This window comes from Solea senegalensis, linkage group LG1, assembly GCF_019176455.1.
Source record: "Solea senegalensis isolate Sse05_10M linkage group LG1, IFAPA_SoseM_1, whole genome shotgun sequence".
NCBI lineage: Eukaryota > Metazoa > Chordata > Actinopteri > Pleuronectiformes > Soleidae > Solea > Solea senegalensis.
The window spans coordinates 907,855-925,305 of NC_058021.1; the positions used below are offsets into that span (position 1 = coordinate 907,855).

The window sequence follows — 17,451 nt, forward strand, 5'->3', positions numbered from 1 at the left end:
ATGTGAATAGTGAGGTGTTGTTTCATGGGATGTGTTTTAATACTTTGATATTTCTGATTTTCTTTACCAAAACAAAGAATATGTTTGTTTGGTTGTTCTTCAGATAACAGATAGTTGGTGACACACAGTGAAATTAAGTTTAGACTTTTTTTAAATGCGGCACTGTTTAGTGTCAGCTTTGAACAACAGAGGTTAAGCAATGTTAGATTTTTGCTAATACTGAAGCTGTATCAGCATAGATTAATGCAAGATTCATTATTGTATCTTCTCTATCTTTACAGAGTAATACTGACAAAATGTACTCTTTAAAAAGAAAAAGAAAGAAAAAGAAATTGCTAACAACACAAAAACCAACACTGATTTCATCCTGGTTTCCACTCCGTTGCACCAGAGCCGAAGTGTTTGCCAACAATAGGTGATTAACACGCTGTTTATCTCGGGCGTTTCCATGGTTGACCTCCATCTTCTCTGACCAGTTCCCATGGTTACTGCTGTAGACAAACTGGACACTTTCTAACCATCCAACCATGTATTGATTCCCTCATCTAAATTACTCAAGTGATGAGGGCAGACATCGTGTGCAGATGTGACATCAGTGTTTCTTTATGTATAATACTGAATTTAAACTCAGAATATAAGGGAACAAATAACAGGAAAAGGGGGAAATAAAATCAAAGTTTCAGGATTAAAATATCTTTTATGATTCTAAAAATGTGTTTCTCTGTAGTCAATATTGTGATTTAAAAAAAATAAAATTAAAATAAATTGTTACAGTGGGAATGGAGTTGAGTTGTAGTGACTAATTTCTTCCAACAGGGGGAGCCAAAATGCCATATTTTAAAGTGATGAATAAATGTGATAATGGTCCACTCTCATGTCATCTGCCTTTCTCATGCAATAAAAGGTGAAACAAATATCTATATATTTAAAGTGGACACAGACTTCCGGTTTGCCAGAAGAGGCCAATCTGGAAGTAACAATACATTGAATAGCCAACAGGGGGTGACTCAACAGGCAGCAAAAAGAGGTCTATTCGAATCTAAGTCAATGGGAAAATGAGCCTACATCAGGTCTTCTTCAATTCTTCTTCAAAACTTAGGACATCAATTTTGTACATTATATTCTTATTTAGAAGAAAATAGACGATAGCGTACGGCACATATGATGTGATTGACAGCTGGTATCGTCCAATAGGTGTATGATTTCAGATTCTCAGGGGTGAAGTCACGACTGACACATATCTTTCAGTTTTGCCATCACTGTTTCAAGCATTTTTGTTTGGAGCTGACCTTGTTTTCCCATTGGTGTCCACCGTCATATCACAGAGCGGTCTCTGGTGAGCAGTCCTGGTCCAGTCTGACTCCAGGTATCTTATATCTTATCTGCAGCACCACACTCTGGCTCTCAGCCCTGCATTCACCAGGAGTTAACACAAACAAAAGGACACAACTGGCATCGATTATATTTGCAATCACATCTTTATCAGCAAGGAACTACGTGTAATGGTTTATCTGGCGTACGATACCTCGTCCACCAACAGCAGCTGAGACAATGGCTGTTGGCGGAGGAAACCCACACACACACACACACACACACACACACACACACACGGGGAGAACATGGAAACTCCATGCAGAAAGGCCTTTATTCCGACCAAACCCGAGAGACGATTGACAAACTGAGATGATTTTACACAATTTAAAAAACCTTTAGAAAATTATAAATGCATATTTTGTACATGATGGCGATGCAGGGTGAGTCTTTAAACTTTAAACTTTATTTTGTGACTGACACCATATTCTCCTCCATATTTCGCCATCATTTAAGATTAAAGCCAATAATATATGGGTAAGAACATGTCAGGCAGCTACAACTGCCTGAATCCATGTCATCATGTCATTTACTGCTTTATTATTGATGTTAATAAAGGGGCCCCCCATTAAAATTTTGGCTGAGGGCCCCATGAAGGCTTGGGCCGGCCCTGTCTGGTTTATATACAATATATCACTTGGATCAGATGTGGATCACACACACACACACACACACACACACACTCTTCAGTCCCAGTGTGGAAACAGGGGAGCTCACCTGAATTCGACGACTCAGAGGACATTCCTGATAAAGAATGTGGGGCAATTAACACAGGCTGCCTGGAGGATATGGATTAACCACGAGAGGAATAGAAACGGGAATAAAAACCCCACAACACTGCCTCTATTTTTACACTTGAAATTAGAAACCACTTGGTTGTGGTGAATGAACGGTTTACGACGGCGTGTGCTAAAAGTGTGTATACGTCATTGTGTTTTGTATACACTCTGAGAAAGTTGACAGAGTCTTCCAGTCCAGCCTGACCTTTTATTCTACCCTACATCTATCAGCCTGTTTTCTCAACTGCTGGTGTTTCCTTCACCCAAGGGTGGATCTGTGGCCTCCAACAGAAAACACACCAGCATGACCTTCCTGCCAGCATTCCAACACACACACACACACACACATACACACACACGGTACATGACACAGCACAAGATGGAGCTGAGAAACAATGATCATGTAGAGCTCCGGTGTCTAAGGCCCAACTTGAAATGATTATTCACATTTTTATCTCTTCTCGTTTAGAATATACTCTAGTAGCCTTTTTACTTGTTTTAATCCTTGATTAATTGCCGTGGGAATAACACACAACTCCTTATATGGACATGGGGCATTTCAGGCTTTACAAAATGTGTTTTTTTGGTCTTCTTATGTTTGTTTAGTCAAAGTTATGGTCAATTAAATATCACATTCTTAGTAGTTATATAAAGTAGCAGTAATTCTGCAGAAGTCACAAAATAGACAGTTTTTTTATTTATTTTTCTTCCTAAAAACGAGCCAAGTGAACTTTGAACAGTGGCTTATTTCCAAATTTCACAAATGCTGTCTGATTTTAAACATTTTGTTTTTTTGCTCACGTGTGTTTAGCAGATTTGTCTAGGTTGTGCTGAAAAAAAAAAGGATATAATACACTCTATAACACACATTCTTATAGCCTCTGTATATACTGTTGAAACACAGTCATGGGAAAAAGCCAAAATGCTCTGTGTTCTAAGGGATTAAAAGAAAGACATCGACCGTTTCCAGGCAGTTTCAGAACACACATTTTAAAATCCTGGTCCTTACTTTTAGAGCTTTTACTTGGACAAGCTCCTTACATCTCAGAACCTGATCCTCACACACCCGCCCGCTTCCTGAGGTCCCAGAACAACCTTTAGGACTTTGGAGGGGATCAAGCTTTTCAGGCAGTGGCTCCCAAACTGTGGAACACACTGCCGCCTCTGTTCTTTACCTTGTTTAAATTCATTCTTTTAAAAAGCAGCTAAAGGTGTTTTTATTCAAGCAGGTGTTCAGTTTTTTATAAAACATTGGGTTTATGTCTGTGAAAGGTGCTATATAAATGTAACACAGAGGGAAAAATTAAGAACCGAGTGTGAAGAGTGAAGGGAATATAAAAGAAATCTGTTTTTTAAAGTAGGAGAGAGCGAGCGAGTGAGCACACCTGCAGAGAAAGAGAGGAAGACAGACATAACTGTGAGAGAGAAAAGGGAGAGAGAGAGAGAGAGATGGGGGGAGGAGCCAGTGAGAGAAAAGAGAAGTACAGACAGTCTACACACAGTGAACAGATATAGGACAGAGCAAGAGAGGACACAGATAAACCTGCAGACACACAGAGAGGGAGATAAAAGAGAGACAGAGGGAGTAAAAAGGAAAAGAAAGACGTAAAATCAAAGAGTGAAGGAAAAGTTTTTAGGCTGGGCGTCCGTCCAGCTGACTGTGGACACTCTGGTCTGAGTCCAGGTGTGTGACTGGGAGTCTACTGGGGAGGACAGACTGGTTCTCTCTCCCCACAGTGAGCAGTGAGACTGCAGACACACAGCATGGCTGACTGCATGAACGACGAGGCACACGACAACCCGGGGAAGGATGAGCTGAGCTGGGGCTATGAAGAAGGTAGGAATGGTCTTCATCACTGTGGGACAGGGAGGAGATGCTGGGACACATGGTCGATGCACTGTGTGTTTGCAGGGTTTGCACGTGTCTCTGTTACTGCACTGAAAAAACAAAATGTCATGAAGATGAATCGTTTTTAATAACCTTTAGAACAATCAGACGGAGTGTGTCAAACACTTTGGCACACTTAGCACACATGATAAATGATTTATTTACAAAAACTCAGAGGAACTTGACATGTGGTGGAATTAAAGGAGTAATCCAGCAAATTTAAGTAGAAGTTGAGGGACATCTGGAGGATCATTTGAGACCATATGTCTCTGATTGCATTGTGTTTAAGCAGCAAGGCACATGAGTTAGAGAATTCAAGCTGCTGGTTTACATGGAGAGTAATACATGTGGAATCTTTCAGCTTTCCACGTTAGTCCTTGTTCTCTGTGTTGTGGATTACATGTGGGATTATGATCCGTGTTTCCATCGAGTGGGACGAGTCGGGGGCCACACGGTTGGTGTAGTGGATCGCACTCTTGCCTTCATAGCAAGAAGACCTGGGTTCGTGACCCCCTTTCTACATGGAGTTTGCATCTTGTCCCCGCGTGGGTTTTCTCTGGGTTCTCCGGTTTCCTCCCACAGTCCAAAGACATGCAAATTTTGAGGCATGAGGCAAATTGGACACTTTAAATTGACCATAGGTGTGAGAGTGGATGGTTGTTTGTCTCTGTGTCCCTGTGATGGACATGCAACCTGTCCAGGGTGTATCACCCTATGTCTGCTGAGATTGGAGGATAACGCGGTAGAAGATGGATGGAATGGTACAGTATGTATAGGAACAGTACCAAAATAACCTACCATTTCTTTGGCACCTGTCCCTCGGGGGTACTAGAGTAAAATGGTATGGTACAGTCCAGGCGGAGCTAGGCTGGCTCCACCCACGACAGTCAGCTGATTGGACAACAGGAAAATGCCACTCCCATCGTCAGTCTATTCTCATACAACGCTTGACGTCTTCTTGAGACAAACAGTCCTCCATTGTTGTCTGTCGTGTTGCGTTTGATGTCATCGATACCGGTACGGCGTCACACTACTGACTTCACAGCCCTGACCCCGCCTACCAAGTAAAGGTACTCTTCTCTGTCCAAGCGCAAGCCTGACTCTGCGTTTCCATTTCAAACCATACTGTACAGTACTGTACTGTCCTGTACTGTCCTGTACTGTACTGTACTGTGCTGTACTGTGCTGTACTGTGCTGTACTGTTGTTAGTGTTGCTACATATCAAACTATGACAGATGCTACTCTGCTGATGGTGCGTTCCATTTGCATCTGAAAACATGGACGTGAAGACGTGTTTTGGGTCATTGTTGGTCAATGAGGATATTTTGAAAACACAAACATGTCCATTGATAAATATTTAACAGCACTATGTAGGGGCGTCAGATTTTTAGTAGTGGGTGGGATTAGGGATGGGTCAAAATATCGTATTACCTTCCTCATGCAATACGGTTATCGATACGCCAGGACAAATATTGATATTTTAATAAAGAAATGAAGGCGCTCTAAAGTAAACAGTCCCTGCCAGTTTCACTCGCTGGGCGTCACTACTTTATGTCTCCTGGTGCTGGCGCTGCTCAAATGAATGAGGTAAAACCTGGGTGGAAGTGACCTGGCTGAAGAAGATAATGGTGGAGAAAGCTACATTAAGAGATGCTCCATCCACGTTCAATACATACATAGTTATGCACTTGTTTTCTATGTTGGGAATAAATAGAGAAATCCTGCACTCATTTTCTTCAGTGAGACAGATATCGTGCTCTATCGCTTTATGATTGTCTTGCAATAGATTGTTGATCACAGTATCATTGTATTGCAAGGTTTACTGTGATTCCCAAAAACTGACTAAATGCACTTCCTCTAGGCGTTCTAGTTAAAACCTCTGACCAAGAACTCGGAAATTCCTACTTCCGACCACATATGCAACCTCCGATAGCGATCACTTTCACAAACCAATGTGTACCTGTGAGGATTTCTTTTTACAATGTCTAATTTGACGGTTTAGACCCATATCAGATCAACAAAGTGATGCTGCCTAACATATCCGCTCATTCCTACTCATGCTGCTGTTGAGTCATTGGAGGATGTTTCTCACAGTGAGACACAATCACCTCAACACAGTCTTATGCTTATAAAAGCAGAATCAGATATTTTTCCAACACAGCTATTAATGTTTTGCAGTGATTTTTCAATCCAAGCCAAGAAAAGCCCTTTCAACTGTGAGTCATGTGATGTTATGTGACAAGAAAACAAATTTACTTCTGGAATGACCTCTGTTTGTGAAAGTTTGTGGACTGCTCCTTTAACTCACTCTCAGGTCAGTCAGCTCATTATTTTACAGAACATTTTACAGAAATTTCAAATATATAAGTATAAGTGTATAATACCTTTCAAAATAAAATGCATTTTGTTTTTGTGGCCTTAAAATTAGCATTTTTAGAACCGGTCATCCCAAAACGCAGATGCATACGTCAACAAAGAAGCAGAAGAAAATGACAGAGACAAAGCGAGAGTGGACAGTGCTGCAACTAACGATTATTTTTTAATAATGAACAAGTTGTTTGCTCCACAAAACGTTAATTGCCGCTTCCCAAACCCGTAATTGATGAAGTTCTCAAATGTCTTGTTTTGTTCACAAACCAAAAAGTTTCAGTTTTAATGATTTTTTTGTTTTTTGAAACCTGAAAATATTCATATTTAAGAAGCTGAGAAATGAATAATCAATTAATAATCCATTCATTGTTGCAGCCCTAGTGGTGAGAGAGTGATTACACCCTTTCTGGTATGTGAATTCGGATTTCGCTGTTTGTGCAATCTGCACTCTCGCCATTAGATGTCGCTAATTCTTACACAATGGACCCTTAAATGAACCGTGCTTCTTACGTTCTTGTGTGTGTGTGTAAATATGACGCTTTAGGTAGCTGCGTTTGTGGAGCACTGAGGGATATGTTGTGTAACCGACGCGTAAAACCCTCCCTGTAAGTTTACTGACGTGTAACAGCTGACACCAGCGTTCTGTGGAAACATGTAGCATCGTATTTAAAAGACACTCTTGTCACAGGAAACACTTTGAGGACGAGATATTAGACTCTGCAAGACACTTGTGATGTTAGACACTGATAAGGAACTTAGATTGCAGAAGTCGCTTTTGTGTTTTGCTATCACGTCGTTTGTATTTATGCACAGAATTGTGGCTCAAGAACCTTTTTTTTTTTATTGACGTATGGTTGAACGAGGCGCTGACATGAAATCAGTTCATCCTGAAGCAGGAAGTCTCACTGTGTCTGATCAAGATGATAAATAAAAGTGTTGCATCTAATGTCTATGTCTACATGAAATCCTAATATTGCTTTATTTATTTCAAAGGGTTAGTTTTTTTCATTTCATTCATTTTCCACAAATGATGGAAGGACCAGGTCGTCATAATGAAATGTCAACAGTTTTCTTTTTGTAGTTTTTGAATTTCACAAATGCAACAAACTAGTTCTTTTATATTAAGTATATCTTTATAGAAAAATGTATATTTAATATAATTATTATAATTGTATGCAGTGAAATGAATGGATTTTGTGGCTGTTAAATTCATTGTACTTGGGTGGAGAGGGGACAAAAATGGCTCTTTTCATACTGAAGGTTGCAGATCCCTGCCTCACACCAAAGTCAGTCAGTCATCATCTAACCGCTTTATCCTCCACCAGAGGGTCACGGGGGGGTGCTGTGCCAATCTCAGCTACATCGGGCGATAAGCGGGGTACACCCTGGACAGTTCGCCAGTCCATCGCAGGGCCACACACAACTAGAGACAAACAAAAATTCACTCTCACACTCACGGTCAATTTAGAGTGTCCAATTCACCTAATCCCCACATTGTTTTTGGACTGTGGGAGGAAGCCGGAGAACCCGGAGAGAACCCACGCACACACGGGGAGAACATGCAAACTCCATGCAGAAAGGCCCTTGTTCCAACCGGGGCTCCAACCCGGGTCTTCTCGCTGCAAGGCGAGAGTGCTAACCACCACCCCACCGTGTGGCCCTCACACCAAAGTCCATAGAGAAAATAAGCAATTTTACATCACAGCAAAAAAAGCATCTATCGGTAAGTTCAACTGTATTATTTAGAAATGACGTTCAAATACATTCGTCTGGAAACTCCTGGATCCTGGTAATCTAAAAATGTTGATATTCTCTATGGACTTTGGTATGGGAGAGTGAGTGCTTTCTCTCTCTCTCTCTCTCACACACACACACACATAGCTGCAGTGAAACACTCACTGGCCTTAGTAAATTGTTGTCAAGGCTTTAGTTGCTGAGCACAGAGGGAATGTGATCGGTCTCTGTGCCACACAGTGAATGGAGGGAACAATCACTCAGTGTAGTTTTGTGTGTGTGTGTGTGTGTGTGGGGCGTGATTTTCCTCACTTAATATGTTTATTTAAAGACGCCACGAGGTTTTTCACATCTTACAATGTTGGGATATTTCCATCGCGAGTCATTGTCTCCAAAAAAGCTGAAATGAATCTCGACCCGTGTGTACTATATGTCATTTTCACCACACTGTGCCTCGTAAAAAAAGCCCCTTCTCTTTTAAAGGGGTAGTTCAGGTTTATTTCAATGTGGTTGTATGAGGTGATTCCTCATTGTCGTTGTCTTATATACATCCACTTCTGCAAAACAGCTTTTGCTCAGACTGCTTTGAGTGTTTCAGCCCAGTGTTGTAAAGTAACAAAGTACAAATACTTTGTTACTTTACTTAAGTAGAATTTTTTATATATATGTACTTTACTTTGTTATTTATATTTCTGACAACTTTTACTTTTACTGCACTACATTTCCTAAAAAAAAAAAGTGTACATTTCCCTGAACCATGTGGGTTTCTGTTGTACACGCCGGGCGCCGCGTTTCATCAACTGCAGATTTCGTCTCCAATCTAGAAGCTTCACAAACTCCAAAGGATTCAAAAAGTTTCAAAAATACAAGAGATCATAGAGGTTAATTTCAATGTTGTTTGAAGTTGTTCGCCTGTACCTGTTATGCTTTAAATGTAGCCACAAAATGTCAGATTCAAAATGGTAATTGCTCACTTTGTTTAAATACTTTTACTTTTACTTTTTGTACTGTAAATGTCAGGAACTAAAACTTGTACTCAAGTAATATTCTAAGAGATGACTTTAACTTCTACCAAAGTCATTTTCTGGTCACTTTCATGTACTTTCTACAAGAATATAATGTTTTATCGTTGTATAGTATGACAGTTATTGTCATAACAAGTCCTTCTAGGGACCAATGTGGCAAATTAGCATCTGCTAGAAACACTATGGTGCGCGCATTGAACAACTCTTAGCAGTTCTGTCTATGATATTGTATCTGTCCCTATAAAACAAACCATAAATAAATAAACACATTAATAACTTATAATATATTATAATATAATATATTACTTTAAAATAAATACAGCTGACTGAACTGTGTGCACTTCCTTTTCCTGTAGACTGCAGGTGATCCGTGTGATCAATGTCTGTCTTTTTTTTTGCTTATTTTAAGAATAAAAGGCAGAGAAAATGTCCTGTGAGTAAATGTTTTTGTCTATTTTTCCAGAATAACTGTCGATATCTGGCAGTTATTTACAATTTATTCAGAAAAAAACACTGTAGTTGTTTGCGTGTTAAATTTGAAATTTGAACAGTATAAACCATATTTAAAATAACATTTGTTTGTTGTTGGAATTTTTCTGATAGCACAAACCGTGCGTAATTACAGTAACGAAAAGTGCGATCTGCGATCTGCTGGGTGTTCCAGTATTTTAAGATTATATTCGCTGCTTTTTTTTTTTGTCATTCGTCAGCTTTTCTGACTGGAAACTCAAGTTTGTTCAAACTCACTCCTCAGCTTCAAAGTCCATAGAGAGAATTAGCATGTTTAGCTCACGGAGACACAGGGAGTGGCTTTCTGTTTGTTAAGTTTGTGCCACTAAGGTAAACATGAACAAAGCATTTCAAACAATGAAGTCACAACAAAACACATTTGAGCTCAGTGACGGAAGCAAGCGGTGGATCAACAACTCCTCCCGTGTGCCGCGTGTGAAACGGGCTCATTTTCCCTGTGGAGTTCCAGGAGATGAAGTGGTTTAAAGAAGTGTCAGAAAACCTAGTTTCCTGTTGGAAAAAGGTTTTCTGATGGTGAGAGAACATACTCTTTCAGCAGCATGTTGATTTTCTGCAGTGAGATTTTTGTTAAGTGGTTAAAATCCTGTCACGTTTTCACTGCGTGAGCAGCGCAGATATGCAGCGATTCTGTGATAATCAAACAATCACACAGCGATACATCACGATATTTGTCCAACTGAAGAAACAAAGTGTTAACGTGAAAAGTCACTTCCACTCAAGTTTCCCCCTCATTTAGAGAAAACAGCACGTGTCATGTGTGTTCTGGGTGTTTTCAATCGCAGGTGTCGAGTGGGGACTCCACTTCCCAGCCGCCAACGGCGAATATCAGTCTCCCATAAACCTAAACTCCAGGGAGGCCCAGTATGACTCGTCCCTCCTAGATGTGGGTTTGTCTCCAAACTACGTGGTGTGTCGAGACTGTGAGGTCATCAACGATGGACACACCGTCCGCATCGTTCTCAAGTCCAAGTCAGGTGACTCCCAGGAGCTATGGCAACATGTCAACACACACCTGTCTGATTTTAGAAGTGCTAAGAGTGCTGATGTTATTGTAAATAATGGCCTTTTGTCCACTTTCACTGCTTTGATCTGTCCTCCACTTCCTGTGCCGTGCTGTCCCACAATGCTCTGGGGTTCTCCGGTGCTGTCAACAGTGGTTACAGGTGGTCCTCTGCCGAGTGATCATGAGTTTGAGCTTCATGAGGTTCGATTCCACTGGGGCAAAGAGAACCAGAGAGGATCAGAGCACACGGTCAACTTCAAGGCTTTCCCCATGGAGGTAAAGAGCACACACATCCTCTTCTTCTTCTTCTTCTTCTTCTTCTTCTTCTTCTTCTTCTTCTTCTTCTTCTGCGATTAATTAATTACAGTCATATTTAGTATGTTATTTTTGTATTTTTGATAAATGAACACAGCAAAATGTAAATGACTGCATCTGTTCAAGTTTGTTAAAACAATAAATGACTTTATAAAGACACTTTTTTGTTATATATCAATCTTTTGATCTGCCACAATAATGTAATAATGTGGAGGACTAAAGGACTAATATAATTACCAGGTTTAGCCTCATGAATTATCATTCACTCATATCTTGCACATGGCTTAATTAATACCCAGAGGGACATCTTAGATGATTAATAATAATAATATTAATAATAATAATTAACAATGAGGCCAGAGATCACTGAGATTATATGTTTTTTCACTGTGTGTACATTACACTAAGTCATGTCCTGCACACATCGTCAGTCTGGACATAAGAGCCCATATGGACAAACCGTCAGTCACCACCAGCTGGTGGTTTTCTCAAACACTTACTCCTGTCCCTTTCACCCGTCAACAACAATGACCTCTCTAACTCAAGTCGTGTCCTGTTGTCTCTCCATGTGTTGTAGCTCCACCTGATTCACTGGAACAGCACATTGTTCAACACACTGGAGGACGCTCTTGGGAAGAGGAACGGAGTCCTCATCATCGCTCTTTTTGTGCAGGTGATCATGACCTCCTCCTGATGAGCATATTTAAAACTGCACCATCTCACTGTCAAATACAGTGGTTCTCGAACCATTTTACACCAAGAACCACGTGAGAAAATGCTGAGCTCCTGAAGTCACACCATTATCACCAATGTGAGCAAAGTCTGCTGTATGGACCTTTCACAGGAGACAATAAGATCATTTGCTCTCTCATCATCCTACATCCAACAGTTACACATTTACACAGTTAAAACACAAGCAGAAAACAAAGATTACATGATGAAAAACAAGTGCATGTTGTAGAGTCAGCCTCAGTCTGTTTGGATTTGAAAGCGTTCAATGAAATGAACTCCTGGAAACTGTCTTTCTGCAACAAATTCCATGCAAAAGGTGCAGAACGGACAAAAGATAAAAAAAAACAACCTTTTACCCAATTCAGTAGAGGCATATGGAACAGAAAGCATACTTACTGTCCACAAACTCACACTGTTCAGACAAACTCACAGCACAGAAATGAACAAAGGTCATGCAGTGGAGCTTTAATATCTGTACAGACCTAAAAAAAAAAAAACACAGTCATTTATAATTCATATAAAGCGACAAAGCTGTGGAATAAACTCCCCCCAGAACCTTTACTGTCGAGGGATGAGAAAAGAGTGTGTGCTTGTCCCCCTTTATGACCTGCGGTAAAAAAAAAACATTGACTTTGTCAGCATGTGTGTGGCCTTTAAGTGTTTTTCCTTCCAGGGATTGTAGGAATTGTTATTCCAAACGAGTAACCAGGTTCATCACAGATTAGCCTCGACCACAGGCACAAGGGAGACACGACCAGTGAAATCTATGGAAACCTTGAGTCTCTGAAAACAGCCAATAACAGAGTCATGAAACCATGAAAGCCAGTCTTTGAATCGAAACGTACGCCAGGAGTCCAAAAACACAGACAAGGGACGAGGCTGAATAAGACACGAAATCAAGAGTGACGCAAGGAGGGAAAACTGCAGTACTGGAGGAACTGAAAACAAGAAACAAACAAACCGACACGGAATACAGAGCAGTGAGGCAATGGCCGAGTCCCAGTTTCCACTCTCACACTCTCAGAATCTGTCAGAACTCTCTACACATATTTTCACAAGTCTACATTTCGGACCATTTTGAGATTTAGTTTGAATATTTGTTGCCTCTTCATGCATACATTACATTTTATTGACCAAATTCTGTGTATATAATGTTAATTATCACAATAATAGTTATTATATTATGATTACTCACAGCAGGGTTTCTCCATCCTGGACTTGGTGACCCACTGACCTGCATGTTTTCCCTGCTCCAACACACCTGATTGAAATATGTGGACCGTTGTCAGGATTCTGCAGACCGATGGACCCGTTCTCAATATCCATACTTGTCCGTACATGTCGCAATGTGTTTCCTCTGTGACGAGCAGCTGATTGGCCGAGAAAACAGCAAAAAAAGAACTGGACTGTGATACCGGCATTCACGGCAATCAAACAACTCTAATTCAAATACAAGGTTTTTGGTTTTAAGAGCCACAATACTGTGATTTGAAGCTTGTCTCTTTTACTTTTACTTTTTGTACAGTAAATGTCAGGAACTAAAACTTGTACTCAAGTAATATTCTAAAAGATGACTTTAACTTCTACCAAAGTCATTTTCTGGTCGCTTTCATGTACTTTCCACAAGAATGTAATGTTTTATCGTTGTATAGTATGACAGTTATTGTCATAACAAGTCCTTCTAGGGACAAATGTGGCAAATTAGCATCTGCTAGAAACACTATGGTGCGCATTGCTAACAACTCTTAGCAGTTCTGTCTATGATATTGTATCTGTCCCTATAAAACAAACCATAAATAAATAAACACATTAACAACTTGCATAATTTTGATAAAAAACAAAAATCCCTAAAAGAAAGCGTAAAAAAGGAAGTATGCCACTGTTCCAAATGAAGAGATTGTACTTGTGTACCAAGTATGCAAGTACATACTTACATACATACGATGACGAGCTGACCATTTGAATCAGGTGTGCTGAAGTAAGGAAACATCTAAAACATGCCCAGGACCAGGATTCAGAAACCCTGACTTATACTTCATTGCTCATGATGTTTATACTCCATCTTTTGAGTATACACAGGTCTTAAGACACCACATAACAGCAAATCTCAGGTCTTTAAGCACCGGTTCAAAAGGGAACCTTAATGTCCAAAAGTGTCTAAAAGACGAAACAAAAAGTAAACCCTTTGACAAACAGCCTTGTTCACTTTTACGACAGAGAGTGCTGGTCCACTGAAAACCTCAGTCTTTAGATTTGTGCTCCTGTGTACTTCCTGTAATGATGCAGCAGATATAAACTGCTGACTTCCTGGAGACAATCGCTGACATCTCTACCTGTGTCAGATCCACTGGTCATATGACATATACGTTTTTTAATTTTTTCGAAACATCAGATTGGTAAGGAGCATCTGGGTCTGAAGGCCATCACTGAAGTCCTGCAAGACCTACAGTACAAGGTGAGACCAAAACTGAAAACTGCAGATGGATTAGATCATGAAGAAGCACAAGATGACAGTGAAAAGTGTTGTGTTGCTGTGTTTCCATCAGGGGAAGAACAAAATCATCCCATGCTTCAACCCCAACACACTATTACCTGGTGAGAAGAAATGAGTTTTAAATGCATGATGAACATGAAGACTGTGCTTGTTGTGTTGACGTCTACCCAAACTTCAATTTCCCCAGACCCGTTACTGAGAGACTACTGGGTGTATGAAGGATCTCTGACAACTCCGCCCTGCAGTGAACATGTGACCTGGATTCTTTACCGCTACCCTCTCACCATCTCACAGCTGCAGGTAATACATATATATATATACATATATATATATATATACATGTATATAGTATATCATGTTACTCTAGTTATCTGATAAACTGCTTCCTGTATTTAAAATACACCCACCAGCCACTTCTTCTGGGATTATGTGAACCTAAAGCCTGGTTTCTACTAAGTGGTAGTTTAAGTACAGTTTAACTAACCACAGTGTGGTTTGGAATGGTGCACCAAGATCTAGCTTGCGTTTCCACCCTGGGGCGTGTGGGCCAATCCAATCCAAATAGTATTAAAGCAAAATTTTTTATTTAAAAAACATAAAACACAAACAGAGCACACCTGAGACAAAAACTCACGATATAGACAGAACAACTTAGTCTGAGTCGAAGGCCAAAGAGAAAATATGTGTTTTTAAGGCAGACTTAAAAACAGGAAGTGATGAGGTCTGTCTAATGTGTAGTAGCAAACCATTCCACAATTTGGGAGCTTCTGCCGTGAAGGCCCGATCCCCACAGAGCTTCAGCATTGGTTCTGGGACAACCAAGATCTTGGGGACCATGAAGGAGTTTACAGCTGAAGTAATGCCGGGAGCAGACTACACAAATTCAGGCCAATTTTCAAGTGATTTGGTCGTGACTGACACATTTCCAGTGTTGGACCAGATTATGAATGTCATGAACGTGTAGTGGCACATAAATGAAGAGGAAGAGGGATGCTGCTGCTGCTGTCAAGTGGAATAGTGACCCTGAAGAATGTTCCATTGAGCTTTGGAAACAGTTCTCCTACCTCTTTGACATCTCCTCCAGGGACTACCAATGCCCACCTCTCCGATAATCATCAAACTCATGCAGTGTCATGAAAGATAATTAGTCGTGTTCATACTTGTAGTGTTGCCAGTCCTCAGAACAAGACACGGCAAGAATCTGTGCCATGGTGACCATCGAGAAAGGATTGCCAAGGAGTGTACAGCTTGAAGAAGCAGGGAAGAAAGCAGAGGATGCTGCGCAGTTTTGACGCTGCATTCACATTAGCTGTGCTAGGAGCCACGAACATATTTCTGCTCACACTGATGTTCAGTGTAGTCAGAAATGGTTTCTCGGGTCGGATAACAATCCGTCCTCGGGTGTATTTACACTTGTGCTCAGGTGGTCAGGCGTTATCCGATTGCAATCCGATCACAGAAAATACATTTTAATGCCAGGTGTTAAAGGGGCCAATAATAACTTCATGGCATGTTCATGCCTGTCAGTTCTTTTTTTTTTAAATATAGCCTGTCAGTTCTTGTTAATAGTCGTGCAGCAGAATTCTGAACAAGCTGGAGGCGAGCGATGGAAGCCTGGCTAACCCCAACATAAACATGCCAGAGGCCAGACGGCGATAGCGGAGTCAGCTAACATGGCATGACAGCATACCTGCCAAACACAGTGTATCTCGCCATCAAATTCCAGCTCCACCCTCAACTACAGTGCTTGGTAACGCAACAGATGGGTGAAAACTAGGATGGTGTGGATAGATTATGATGGTTCCCTACCCATTGTCAAAAGAATTGTGTAACACACTGCACTGACTGATGTGCTGTACGCTATATGTATATATATATATATGTATGTATATGTATATAAAGTGGCCCTAGTCTTTCGGTTTTCTGGGTGAAACTAATAGCGAGTGTATAGCCACTCTTCTGGTTGCTAAACGAACTCAGTTTGACTCAGTAAACTCCTTTTCCTGAGGCGTTAATAGTGTCATTCGCTCGTTACAGGTTTTCTTCAATAGAGCATAATGTCAGTTTTATTGAGGATGGGGATTGACTGCTGGTATCGTCGAGCAGAAGGCTGGTTGCAGCTCATGTCTGTGCATTTCTGATTGCTAAACCCCCAACATGGTCCCAGGGTGACATCAAGACCAGTTGCCACTTGGTCAAGAGATGGTCTTCTGAACCATTGGCATCATGAGGGCGTTCTCCCTGAGAACTCCCCGTCAGTGGACACTTTCTTTTTTTGATGAGATGTTAAAACCACGTTTCTTCCTCATTCTGAGGTGTGATTGGCAGATTAGCTGTTTGTGTTAACAGCTAATGAATTGACCAGTAAGTTTAGATCACGCCGCACTCGGCTGCTCTGGCCCGTGGCTTCCTGGCATTCACTGCAAACAGGAAGTGTTTACACCCACTGCCAATCAATGAGTGTGTCACATCACCTTCATCATAGGTTCTAACTATAAATCCACCTTTGGCTCTTTGTAAAGGGCGATGAATGTGATCCTCTGACATTTATGTCCCTGACCTGTTTGAATTGCTAACAGGGGAAAATAAAAAAGGTCCTTCCTGTCTCCTCATGCCTCAGGCCACGTCCACACACTAAGTTGACTGAACCAATGGCTTTAAACAATGGAGATAACTTTAAACATTAAAACATTAAATTTAATATGAAAGATCAAACGTTCAACACTAGACTTGTCCTCACTATTTTACACTCTTAGAACTAACAGAAAGAATGACCCGTCACACTTGTCTGTCTGCTGAATATACCTTCAGGCAGACATTATAGAGCAAGTAAATGGAAAAAGATTCAACAAAGACGCAGGTGAACTGTGTCATGCTTTTCAAAAAGCACAGTTACTTCACTCTCACACATTTTGCACAGCGTTTTTGTTTTTTAATATTTATATGGTTGAACTGGCAACCCTCTGTCCAATTCCTTTCCTCTTCACAAACGTTCTTCATGTTTGTATGTTTTCAGGGCAGATGCATCGCTCACTTTAGAGCGGGTGCAATATTTATCTTTTTATTCTCTTGAGATTCTGTGATTCCAGGTCCTGTGAACAAAGCAAATTGATAATTAGTAGAACACCGTAACAGGCCACCTGTGCTGAAGGTGGACTCTGCTTTGCCCTCCATTACAGTGTGTTATCTCTCTACCTTAACAAATGCA

The 17,451-nt window shown here is 40.7% G+C and overlaps 1 protein-coding gene across 1 annotated transcript; it reads left to right on the forward strand.

The window, feature by feature from the left end:
• Positions 1-3,606: 3,606 nt before the first annotated feature.
• ca8 (carbonic anhydrase VIII) lies at positions 3,607-15,535 on the forward strand. Its single transcript, XM_044044398.1, has 8 exons — positions 3,607-3,987; positions 10,482-10,673; positions 10,854-10,978; positions 11,595-11,690; positions 14,142-14,204; positions 14,296-14,344; positions 14,431-14,543; positions 15,410-15,535. Exons 1-8 carry the CDS (start codon positions 3,915-3,917, stop codon positions 15,533-15,535), a joined length of 837 nt encoding a protein of 278 aa, XP_043900333.1. The 5' UTR covers positions 3,607-3,914.
• Positions 15,536-17,451: the final 1,916 nt, after the last annotated feature.

Coding starts and splice junctions, on each gene's coding strand:
- ca8 (XM_044044398.1), top strand. CDS start 3,915: ATGGCTGACTGCATGAACGACGAGGCACACGACAACCCGGGGAAGGAT. Junction 3,988..10,481: donor GAGCTGGGGCTATGAAGAAG/GTAGGAATGGTC, acceptor TTTCAATCGCAG/GTGTCGAGTGGGGACTCCAC. Junction 14,205..14,295: donor TGCAAGACCTACAGTACAAG/GTGAGACCAAAA, acceptor TGTTTCCATCAG/GGGAAGAACAAAATCATCCC.